The sequence below is a fragment of the Erythrolamprus reginae genome, chromosome 6, assembly GCF_031021105.1.
Source record: "Erythrolamprus reginae isolate rEryReg1 chromosome 6, rEryReg1.hap1, whole genome shotgun sequence".
Lineage (NCBI taxonomy): Eukaryota > Metazoa > Chordata > Lepidosauria > Squamata > Dipsadidae > Erythrolamprus > Erythrolamprus reginae.
In genome coordinates this window covers 25,548,435-25,561,196 of record NC_091955.1, presented here as the reverse complement: position 1 = coordinate 25,561,196, position 12,762 = coordinate 25,548,435, and the positions used below count along the sequence as shown (strand labels likewise).

Here is a 12,762-nt window from a genome sequence, read left to right as displayed (position 1 = left end):
GAATAATATACTCTGAATATGCTTATCAAGTTGCTTATCCTCTTACTCCTGATCCATTATTCATTATTTTCATTAATAACATAATTAAAAAGTATATTACAATGCAACACATAAAAATTATTCCTTTGCCTTAGAGGTGACTCCATTTCACTTCTTCATATTTAGTGGATCCCTTGTACATGAAAACAGATAGGAATTAATCCTCTGATGTCACTAAAACTATTTTATTTAAGATAACATTCTTAAACTCAGAAGTTCCCACTGATCTATACTGTTGCTTCTATCGCTTAAAAGTTAAATTATACTAAAGTATGAATTAGACTGTTACACTATTCTGGAATATTTTCTCTTCAGAAATTATGAAGGCACAGTGTTATATTTGATAAAGAAACTGTTAAAGACCCCACTCTACTTTCTATGTGAATGCTGAATAGAAGCTATTGCTTTCATTTTTGTTTTATTTTATTTGTTTATTTGTTTGTTGTTTTGTCAAATACGTATTGGTGGTATACAAAGATATAACAATATATGATACTAGTAAAAAAAGAAACATTAGGATAGGGGATGGAAGTCACGTTGGTACACTTATGCATGCTCCTTACTGACTTCTTAGAAATCGGGTGAGGTCAACAGTGTTTCTCTCGTTCTCTTATTTCTCTTATTTTTTTCTATATGCTTTTTTAAAATGTTATTTTCACTGTTTTCATCCATTGTTTGTATTTTATTTTAAACCGTGGATATCAGTAATTAGGTAAAGCAGGACATAAATATAGCAAACCATAGTTCCCTCTAAGCTGAGCAGTGAGCAATCGCTCACTTAAAAATCATCATCAACTCAGAGTTTTCCAAACCTGCCCAGAAGCCGAGAGGGAAAGAGTGAGAGGGAAGGAGAGAGAGAGGAAGAGAGGAAGAGAGAGAAACAGATAGAAAAAAGAGAGGAAGGAAAAGAGAAAGAAAAAGAATGGGAGTAAGGAAGAGAGAAAGAAAATCAAAGTCTAGTTTGAAACTAGCTCAACTATTTAAGTGGCATTTTGATATTGATAGAGTTGCCCTATTATGAGCTCACTGTTATAGACACACAGTACAGTATTTTATTTTGAAATTCTCTGAGGCAAAACAAGGTGGGTTTTTTATTTGTTTGTTTGTTTGTTTGTTTATTTATTTAATATTTCTGTGCCACCCAGTCCCGAAGGGACTGCCGCTCAGACACTATACTTTTCCGCCCACCCCCCCAAAAAAAAATTAGAGGGAACACTGTAGCAAACAATTAATTACCTTGACAACAATAATTGTATTGATTGAACAAAGACTGGAAAAATGAGATCAGGAAAATCTAAGTGATTCATGTCAAATCTCTGTAAACAATTAAGTGAATCCTAGAATTTTACTTGGTTTTTATAAAGAACTGTCTTAACAGATTAGACGGATATCATTTTTAATGATGTTGGTAGATGTTGATAGAAGAGGCTGGATAACCACCAGTAAGGACCTTTGAAAACATTTTCCTTTACCAATAAGAAATTGGGCTAAATGACCCCTTCCAACTCTAAGATTCTATAAATCTCTGAACAAATCAAAAGTATATGCCCTTTGTAAGAGGCAGCTTGGGTTGAAAACTGGGAGTAGAAAGTAAGAAAACAAGACAAGGAATTGGTTTGATGCATACTAACCATGTTCATAGTTTAAGGAAAAAGCGTAGAATTTTAAATTTGGCATGCTTTCTCTGAGTTCAGAAGCAATGAGTTGTTTAAAATGGAAGAAAAGTCACCTTCTTGCTTACTCAGCAGAAAACAAAACCCAGGTTAGACGAATCTTTCAAATCTAGGCTCATGCATACAACATGTTTAGCATTATACACGGCGCAAATCACAAATCAGTCATCCCACCCACACATACACATCAGAAAGGATAACCTGTATTCCAGAAAGTAGAAAGAGACAGAGCTGTTAGCAAGTCTTTATGAGTAAGATTGAAGAAGGTACATATAATTCAGGGTTTTTTATTATTATTTTTAAGGCAGACAAATAATGTTTGTTTCATGGTTGGAGTAGCAGCTTTAGCAGTAGATAGTCAATCAATCCTACAATTGCTTTATTATTTCCACAAGGAGGTAGGTATTCCATCTACATTGGTTGCTTATCCTTGGCACACAAAGTGGTTGACAGTTTAATCATTTTATTAAAACTCTCTTGATGCAAAAAAAATGTCTGTCTGAAGGAAGATTTAATGTTTGCCTGAATTCAGAGAAATACAGTCTGCAGAAAGAAATACATGCTAAAAATTCACCAACTTAGAGATCAGTTATGCTTTATGCTCCTCTCTTTTTGATCAGCATTTGGTGGCAGAAAACAAATACTTTGGGACAGCAGAAACTGTGAAGCTCTGATTTTTCAAACAAAAAACAAGCTCAACACTGCTGAGAAATCGATGTATATTTTATTTCACATTGTCTCATTAGTTCTTATCAATACTTCCAATCTTGCCAGAATCAAGCTACACTAGAATTTTTTGTTTCTTTTTCTCTTTTAAAGCCATGTACAGTGGTACCTCATGATAGGAACCCCTCGTGATACAAACATCTCCAGATACGAACCCAGGGTTTGGAAATTTTTTGCCTCTTCTTAGGAACTTTTTTGGCTTACAAATCCACCGCAGATCACAAAATGGCGCTCCGCTGGGCACCGCCGCCCAGCTGTCACCTTTTAAAACAGCTGGGGGGCTTCTCAGCGTTCTCCGGAACCCGAACCCAAACTTTTCCCAAACTTTTTGGGTTCAGGAGGCCTCCGAGAAACGCTGCCGAGAAGCGCCGCCGCCCGGCTATCACCTTCAGAAACAGCCGGGGGGCTTCTCCCGAACACCGAACCTGGAAGTTCAGCAAAAGTTCGGGTTCGTGTTCGGGTTCCGGAGGTCGCCGAGAAGTGCCCGGCTGTTTCAGAAGGTTACAGCCGGGCGGCGGCGCCCAGCGGAGCGCTGTTTTTGTGATCGGCAGTGGCGTTTTCGGCCGATCTGGAGGCTGAAACGGAGGTGGGGAATCCCAATAGGGAATTCCATGAGCGAAGCTTTGACGTCACGAAGATGTCCTTCCTGGAGGCCACGTTTCGGCCGACCAGGAAGGAGCGCCATTTTGCAATTTTTTTCCCCTTGCACGCATTAATCGCTTTTACATTGTTTCCTATGGGAAACATTGTTTCATCTTACGAACTTTTCACCTTACGAACCACCTTCCGGAACCAATTAAGTTCATAAGACAAGGTATTACTGTATTTATTAAAGCATATATTTTATTAGAGAGGATGCACACAAAGCTGACCATGTTTGTGTTTGTCCAACTGCAGGTATGCTGACATATCTGAATTACCCTTTTCAAGATCTTGTGAATCAGAACTTACGCTACAGAATTTTGTGGGAGATGGGACATCCAAAGAAGGTTTCCTGCATCAATGAGCAGAGATCAAAGTGCCATATTGTTTTTATCAGTAGTAAAGTGAAATAAAATTTTAGAGTTGGGATTAGAGTCCATCTTCTGGACCACTGGGTTCAGAATCTGACATTGGTTTGCATCCAGAGAAACGCCTATTGCAATGATGGTGAAGCTTTTTTGGTACATGTGCCAAAAAATTGTGTGCATGTACTAGCATGCATGCACATGTCCACACTCATTCCCTCCCCCCATGCATGCACACACACATCCACACATCTCCTCTGCATGTGCACAATCCCCCTGTCCCCATGCATGCACACAGGCTTCACAAGCCTAGGATGGTGGAAAAAATGGTCAAATGGGCAAACCAGATGTTCAGAAAAATGGACTTCCAGTTTGTCCTTTGTACTGTTTTTTGCACTCCAGAGGGTTCAGGAAAGCTTCCTAAAGCTCCAGAGTGCAAAAAAACAGCATAAGTGGCAAACCAGAAGTCTGTTTTCCAAACTTCTGGTTTGCCTGTTGTGCTGCTTTTTGCCTCTAGGGCTTCAGCAAGTTTCCCTGAACTTGCTGGAGTGCAAAAAACATCACAATGGGCAAACCGGAAGTCCGTTTTTCCAAACTTCTGGTGTGCCTGTTGGGTGGGTTTTTTTGCACTCGGAAGTTTCCCTGAACCCTTCAGAAGGCAAAATGTTCCCAAGGCTGAAAATATTATTTTACTGAAGGAATAGTAGAAGCTTGGAACAAACTTCCAGCAGACATGGTTGGTAAATCCACAGTAACTGAATTTAAACATGCCTGAGATATACATATATCCATCCTAAGATAAAATACAGGAAATAATTTAAGGGCAGACTAAATGGACCATGAGGTCTTTTTTTGCCGTCAATATTCTATGTTTCTATGTTTCACGAAAAAACAAAACTGGCTACATAGCCAACTTCAAAAACCGCTTCAAAAACTTCTGGCAACAAATAAAGACTGAATGCACTAATTACCATATCAATCAAGAGGTAAACCTCCTGCGCATGAAATCCAACCATGCATTCTACAATTTTATAAACAACAAATCTCTATCTCACCCCTAAAAAGGACCTAACAATACAGATTGTAATGATGAAACCATTAAAGCCAAACTCTTTAACATATTCTTGGGTTCAGTCTTTGTAAACAGCATCAACATATGTCCAATATTACCTAGGAGAACCACAAACAATTGAAATGATTTAATAATCACAGATTTCATAGAAGACAATGTAGGAAAGGCACTATTCAATCTAAAACCATCTCTATCCATTGGACCAGATGGACTGTGTGACTTCTTTTTAAAATAAACTTTCCACTTCCCTAGCAGAACCACTGATCATAATTTTTGAAATATATTTCACTAGCCATGGTCATACCTCCTTTCAAAAAGGGAGACCCCAACCTAGTTGAAAATTACAGACCAATCTCTTTATGTTGCGTCATCTGCAAAGTCATGGAATCAATCATTAACCAATTCATTATCCACCACTTAGAGACAAACAACCTGCTTTCTCACAAACAATTTAGTTTCAGAATCATCTTTCCTGCAACCTACAACTCCTACAATGAAAAAGCATATGGACTACACAACTCAATCAAGGCAAAGCAATTACACAGACTACTGCAAAGCCTTTGACTCAGTGGTATGCAACAAACTACTTCTAAAAATTAAATCCTATTGCATTTCTGGATCCTTGCACAAATGGATTGCCGCGTTTTTGTCAAACAGGCAGCAAGTGGTCAAAATAGGCAACGTTGTATCAAACCCTGTACCTGTTAACAGTGGAATTCCCCAAGGCAACATTTTAAGATCACCCCTCTTTATTCTTTACATAAATGATCTTTGTGATAATATAAAAGCAACTGCATGCTCTTGGCAGATGATGAAAAAGTATTCAACACCACTGATAACACTACTACCCTTCAAAAAGACCTTGACTATGTATAAAATGGTCAAACAAGCAGCAACTTCCAATCTCAATCAACACATACACATTGGCAGAAATAATCAGAATACAAAATACAAATTAGATGATCACAACCTTGCTGATGATCCCCACTCAGTAAAGGACCTTGGAATACTCATCTCCAATGACTTAAGTGCCAGAGCCCACTTCAACAGCATTGCTAAGAAAGCATTAAGAGCGAATAACCTAATTCTACATAGCTTCTTCTCTGTAATATTGTACTTCTAACTAGAACATATAAAACATTGATATGGAATTTTATAAAACATGGGACAAGTGGTATGTCTGGTTAAAACAAAAGAAATATTTAAATACATAATTCTCACAAATTACTAACCAATACTTACAAAAAACATCAAAATTCGTCACAGATGTGTAATCTTACAATCCAGCATTAAATAGTGAAATAGAATAATAATCTTACATTATCAAACATACAAATAGTTAATCAATCTAAAGGCTTTGTAAAACAAGATAGTCAACAGTTTAGTTGGCACTGTTTCTCTCTTTCTCTTATTCCTTTTCACCACTTTTCTTCTTTCTTCTTTTCTTTTCTATTTTCTCTTATCTTTTTAAAAATGATATTTGATTTTGTAACTGTATTACATATGATTTTCCTTTTCTTTTTTGTTTCTTTTGTATATTCAAAACTAATAAAAATATTTTTTTAAAAAGAACATATAAAACATTTACTAGACCAGTTCTCGAATACAGCTCATCCACCTGGAACCCACACTACACATTGGACATTAATACAATTGAGAATGTACAGAGGTACTTCACAAGATGACCACTACGCTTTTCCATTTGTAACAGAACACCTTACGCCACTAGACTTGAAATTTTGGATCTAGAAAATTTAGAGCTATATCTCCTTCGATATGACCTAAGTGTAGCAGACAAAATTATATGCTACAATGTCATACCTGTCATTAACTACTTCAGCTTCAACTGCAACAATACACAATCTCGCAATAGATACAAACTTAATGTAAACTACTCCAAACTTGATTGCAAAAAATTTGACTATTGACCAATAGAGTGGTCAATGCCTGGAATATATTACCTGACTCTGTAGTATCTTCCCCAAACCCCTGAAATTCTAACCTTAAACTGTCTACCATTCACCTCTCCCCATTCCTGAGAGGTCTGTAAGGGGGGTGGGTGCATAAGCGCACTAGCATGTCTACTGTCCCTGTCCTAAAGTCGCCATATATTTAATAAAATATCATGTACTCAAAACCATGCTTGTACTTTTATATATTCATATTAATGTTTATACTTTGTTTATATCCATATAACTAACTAACTAACTAACTAACTAACTAAATAAATAAATAAATAAATAAATAAATAAATAAATAAATAAATAAATAAATAAACAAACAAACAAACAAACAAACAAACAAACAAACATATCATCTGTTCATGTCTGTAACCTTCTCACTGAGTAAGCAAGTAAGACTAACTATATCAGGAGTGTCAAACTCATGTCATCATGATGATGTCACATGATGTATTGAGACTCCCCACGCCCCTTTGCTAAGCTAGGGATGGGCATGACCAGTATATAATGCATCCGGCCATCGGGGAACAAACTAGAAAAAGTCTGCTTAGTAGAATTCATGAATCATTGAGTCATTATTATTAAACAAGCTTAGAATTTTAAGCCACCAGTAAACCAACTCTACCATCAACTAAATATCATTCCTTTCTAAATAGTTTGGTATGTTCATGCAAAAAATGAACTAAAACCAACATTTTATCTATAGTAACCTAGAATAAATTAAACATGTTAAATGTGTAACAATAAAGTATCATAATGGAAATACTCATAAAAGGATGGTGCTTCTACCAACAATTATGCATCTAACTGCACATTTTATGTATCTATAGTGATATTATTAAGCTATTTTAAAGACAATTAAACTAAAGAGTGCATGATCTATGTCTGTGTCTTCTTTAGTTAGTATGTTATCTATTACAGTTATGGAAAGATTACATAATTTGTTTATAGAGAAGCAAGTTTCCATTTGTCCATTGGCTTGACATAAAGATATGTTTGCAGGCAAAATGTAACATCAGCTTAAAAAGAAGAAAAGGTACTTCATTTTGTTCTTTTGAGAGAAAGAAAGAGAGAGGGTGAGAGGGAGGGAGGGAGGAGATGTTTCTGTAAAGAGTTTCAAAGTATGTTGTGACAAATGAAAAATCTAGCACAGATAAAAATAGTATGGACTTACCATTGAAATTCACTGCCCGGATGTAACTAAGCAACTCTTTGCCATCAATTGTACTCATGCGGGCACAGAGTCCAATGTACCCAGGGCAAAGTTCTTTATGCATGTTGTGTAATGCATATGCCATTGAATATACCGCATCGACGACAAACTGAACCTTTCCTTCTTGTTCATACGAAGAATCTCTTGCAATTCGTTCCAATCCTGTGAAAAAAAAGAGAGATGAGGAATCATTTTACTAGCCAAGACACTGAGACCAATCTAGGTATTGAATATTCTGTGTTGTACAAGAAGGTTGTGAACTCAAAATTAATTACACATCCCTGGCAGATTGAATACTTCAACACATTTGATATTCACAATATATTTCAGCTGGGGAAATTAGAAGAAGAAGCTGGGGAAAGTGGCATCTTATATTGGAAACAGAAGAAAAGGAATCCTATAAGGTGTTGTGGTTAGCTCTGGCCCTGCTCCTGCCCCAAGGACTATGGATGTGGTGGAGACATCCACATGCTGCAGGCCTGTTTTGCCCCCAGTGGAATCTGCTGATGAAGGCTCCTCTGACCAAGAAGAGATGAGTGACAGGGAGGAGGAGAGTGGGGCAGACAGCTCAGAAGGAGATCAATTATCTAGTTCCTCCTTGGATTCAGAACCAGAGTTAATGATACAGCCACACATGCGGAGAGCGATGCATAGGCAACAACAACTGAGAGATTATTATCAAAGAAAATGAGGCCACCCGTGGTTGGGTGGGGCTGTGGTAATTAGTGAGGCTGCTATAAATAGCAGTCTGTGGGTTTGGCCATTGTGGAGGATTATCTGATTGTTGTGTTTCGTGACTGCTTTACTGACTTTGACTTTTTGTGTGCTGATTTTTCCCCACTTTGAAACTAAACCAGAGCAAAGTGTGTTTCACTTTGTGAAAGAAGAAGGACTGTGAATTGCCACACAGCTGCAAGCTAAGTATCACAGAACTGATAAGGGACTTGTATAAATTACCATTTTGCTTGGAGACCAGTGCTCTTTGCTATACCAAAAGAGGGCTTGGTTTAAGTGAATTTTCATTATAAAGAACATTGTTTTGAATTTTCAAACGTGTGTGTGTCTGAAATTTGTACCTGTGCATTTTTGGGAGGATTCTACCAGAGAGCCCGACAGAACATAAGGTTACTGGGATTAAATACTTCTGGATGGACTCATCATTCAGTGTTGTATAAAATGCTATTTTAAAAAAGTTGCCAACTTTAAGATGTTGGACTTGATACATTTTAGCACAAACAGTGCTTGAAAAACAGTGATGCAAAAAATATACAAATCTAAGCTAGAAAATCTTTCTCAACAGAAAATTCATAGAAAGTTCAAGAACTGGAATGGTACAATAATCAAATACAGTGGTACCTCTACTTAAGATCTTAATTCTTTCTGTGAGCAGGTTGTTAAGTAGAAAAGTTTGTAAGTAGCAGCAATTTTTCCCATAGGAATCAATGTAAAAGCAAATAATGTGTGCAAACCCATTAGGAAAGAAATAAAAACTCGGAATTTGGGTGGGAGGAGGAGGAAGAAGGAGAGGAGGAGGACAGTCGCTGCTGAAGGAAGAAGGTGAGGTGAGGGGAATCAAAAAAGTCCAAAACTTTAAGGCTTTAAAAAAAAAGAGGGACTCTGAGGCGGCGAGGAAGAGCATGCGCCTCCCATAAACCCGGCATGAGGCTGCCTCCCATACACTGCGCCAGAGAGAAAAACCCAGGGGGAATGGCAGGAAACTGTATAGGCCTTCGTGCCACTCTCAAATTTCCTGGGAAATTTTTCCGGGCTCGGGTTCTTAAATAGAAAACGGTTCTTGAGAAGAGGCAAAAAAAATCTTGCCAGTTTTTATCTAGAAAAGTTCTTAAGTAGAGGCGTTCTTAGGTAGAGGTACCACTGTATTACATTTTCACTCAAACATTAACTTTGAAAAAGAATATTAAATGATGTAAGTATTAGTTACATTAAATATAACTAAATAAACATCTACACCACCCATATACATGCACATGATTATATTTGGGCCATTAGAACTGCAGGAAAAAAAATGCTACAAAAAATTGCTGCCTTCCATTGAGGACCTATATACTGCATGAGTCAAAAAGAGGGCTGTGAAAATTTTTATAGACACCTCACATCCTGGACACAAAGTGCTTCAACTCCTATCCTCAAAATGATGCTAAAGAGCACTCCACACCAGAACAACCAAACACTAGAACAGGTTTTTCCCCCAAATGCCATTACTCTGCTAAACAAATAATTCCCCCAACACTGTTAAACTATTTATCAAGTCTGAACTACTGTTACTCTTCTCATCATTACTATCACCATATCCTCACATAAATGACTGTATGACTGTAACTTTGTTGATTATACCCTTACAATTTACATTGACTGGTTTCTAATATGATTATTTGTAATATGATTATTGCTTATTTGTACCTGGACTATCATAAGTGTGGTACCTTATGATTCTTGATGAACTTATCTTTTCTTTTATGTACACTGAGAGCATAGACCCCAAGACAAATTCCTTGTGTGGCCAATCACACTTGGCCAATTAAAACATTCTATTCATTGGATGGGGAAAAATATGTGTTAATTTTTAATCACAAAGAAATACCTGTTAGAAGATTGCTATATTTGCCATTAGTCTTCTAACCTTTGTCTTATACATTAGGTGATAGAAAGAGGAATTATTTTAAGAAAGAGAACCTACTGAGAATGCTGCTTCCAATTTTGTTTTAATTAAGTAATTCTTCCAGAACAGCTGGCTGATTATATTTAAACTATTTTACAGCATTTGTACAATTCAGGTTTAATTTAAATGGGGAGGCTACCTTTATATTCTTCTGATTTATTCCCTTGGCTGGCACTGGTTGGAAGGAAGTTGTGTTTCACACCACATGGAACCATTATTTATATAAAAATGGTGTATGGTTCCTACTTCTAAGCCATTATTGGCTGGGTGGGAAATTCTCAGAATTGAAGTCCATATATCCAGTGGTGGGCTGCTGCCAGAACAGCTAATTGTGCGCAGCTCCCCGGGTCTGGAGCATGAGTCAAGCTCAACCCCAGACTCAAACTCAACCCTGATAAGACAGAGTGGCTGTGGGTTTTGCCTACCAAGGACAATTCCATCTGTCTGTCCATCTCCCCGGGGAGAGGGGAATTATTGACCCCCACAGAGAGGGTCCGCAACTTGGGCGTCCTCCTTGATCCACAGCTCACATTAGAGAAACATCTTTCAGCTGTGGCGAGGGGGGCATTTGCCCAGGTTCGCCTGGTGCACCAGTTGCGGCCCTATTTGGACCGGGAATCACTGCTCACAGTCACTCATGCCCTCATCACCTCGAGGCTCAACTACTGTAATGCTCTCTACATGGGTCTACCTTTGAAGAGTGTTCGGAAACTTCAGATCGTGCAGAATGCAGCTGCGAGAGCAGTCATGGGCTTCCCCAAATATGCCCATGTTACTCCAACACTCCGCAGTCTGCATTGGTTGCCGATCAGTTTCCAGTCACAATTCAAAGTGTTGGTCATCACCTATAAAGCCCTTCATGGCACCGGACCGGGGTATCTGCGAGACTCCCTTCTGCCGCACAAATCCCAGCGACCGGTTAGGTCCCACAGAGTTGGTCTCCTCTAGGTCCCGTCAACTAAACAATGTCACTTGGCGAGACTCAGGGGAAGAGCCTTCTCTGTGGTGGCTCCAACCCTCTGGAATCAGCTCCCTCCAGAGATCAGAACTGCCCCCACTGTCCTTGCCTTTCCCCCTGCCTATGTAGTTTTTGTGTATGATATGACTGTATGTATGTTTTTATATATTGGGGTTTCTTGTTTTTTAGACTTTTTAAATGTAGTATTGTTATTTTAGATCCTAATTATTAGATTTGTTATTATATATTGTTTTTATCATTGCTGTAAGCCGCCCCGAGTCTACGGAGAGGGGCGGCACACAAATCAAATAAATAAATAAATGAATGAATGAATGAATGAATGAATGAATAAATAAATAAATAAAATAAAATAAAAATAAATGAGTGTAGGATCGTTCACGATATTCCTTCCCGCACCTGTGCAGGTAGCAAAATCTCGCACAGGGACACAAGTGGGGAAGCATGTGGGGAAGCAAAAAACCTCAGCAAAACCCACCTGTATACATGTCCCTGTCTGAGATTTTGCTACCTGCACAGGTGCGGGAAGCAAAATTGTACACAATCCTGCACTCGCATTCCAGAACTGCGTAACTGCGCACAATTAGCTGTTCCAGCAGCAGTTCACCAGTGCATATATCTAAGAATATATCTAAGCATTGCCAAGTTTCACAAACACTATTTTAAATGTAAACTATTATAGATTCAAATTAAGACCTATATATAGCTCTTTTAAAGATGAACTTGATCGCTCACATAGTATGATTTGTGGATATTCACCTAGTAGCATTCATTATATGGTATTAGTTGCTGATATTCTCACACAAAAATTAAATTGGTCATACATAACAGATACAGATTAACATTAAGTATAATTATCAGAGGCCAGAAAAAAGCAATTTCGGAAGACAAATATTTGATACACTTAAGGAGAAGCCATAAGTGTTTATCTCTGAAGCATCCTAGCTAATCACATTCTTAATTAACTCTGAAGAGTAACTTCACTCTGAAGAGTGAAGAAGGCTTCAAGCTCTTTTTAGGGTTATCTGCTGAAAGAGCTAAGAATAAATGAATTGAAAAAAACTTCCAGGACTGCTTGCTACTCTAAGAAGTCATGTGTTTTATGGTCACCAATCTTCCTATTTACAGTATATTATTCAGTACATGATCACGGCCTTAAAAGCAGATCTGAGAATAAAGGCATAAGCCAACAAATGAATAGCAGACTTGTAAAAGCGCAAGTATACTTTTTCATTGCACTTAGCAGTTGCAACTCATTTATTTTGAAGATTGATGTTTGCTAGGTAAATGACTCTCTCTAGACAGCCATCCTATTCATATAAGTACTTTCTGGGTCCAGATTGAGAGTTCAGTGATGTCAAAATGATAGCACAAGTGGTTAATCAAATTCTGCCTCTTTTTAACACATGGCATGC

The 12,762-nt window shown here is 37.8% G+C and overlaps 1 protein-coding gene across 1 annotated transcript in view; it reads right to left on the bottom strand.

Annotated features, from left to right (window-relative positions):
• Positions 1 to 12,762, bottom strand: part of GRM8 (glutamate metabotropic receptor 8) — a 683,451-nt gene that overhangs the window by 247,626 nt on the left and 423,063 nt on the right. Inside the window, exon 6 of the mRNA XM_070755423.1 lies at positions 7,653 to 7,853. Within this exon, the coding sequence (XP_070611524.1) occupies positions 7,653 to 7,853 (201 nt within the window). The remainder of the gene's footprint in view (positions 1 to 7,652; positions 7,854 to 12,762) is intronic.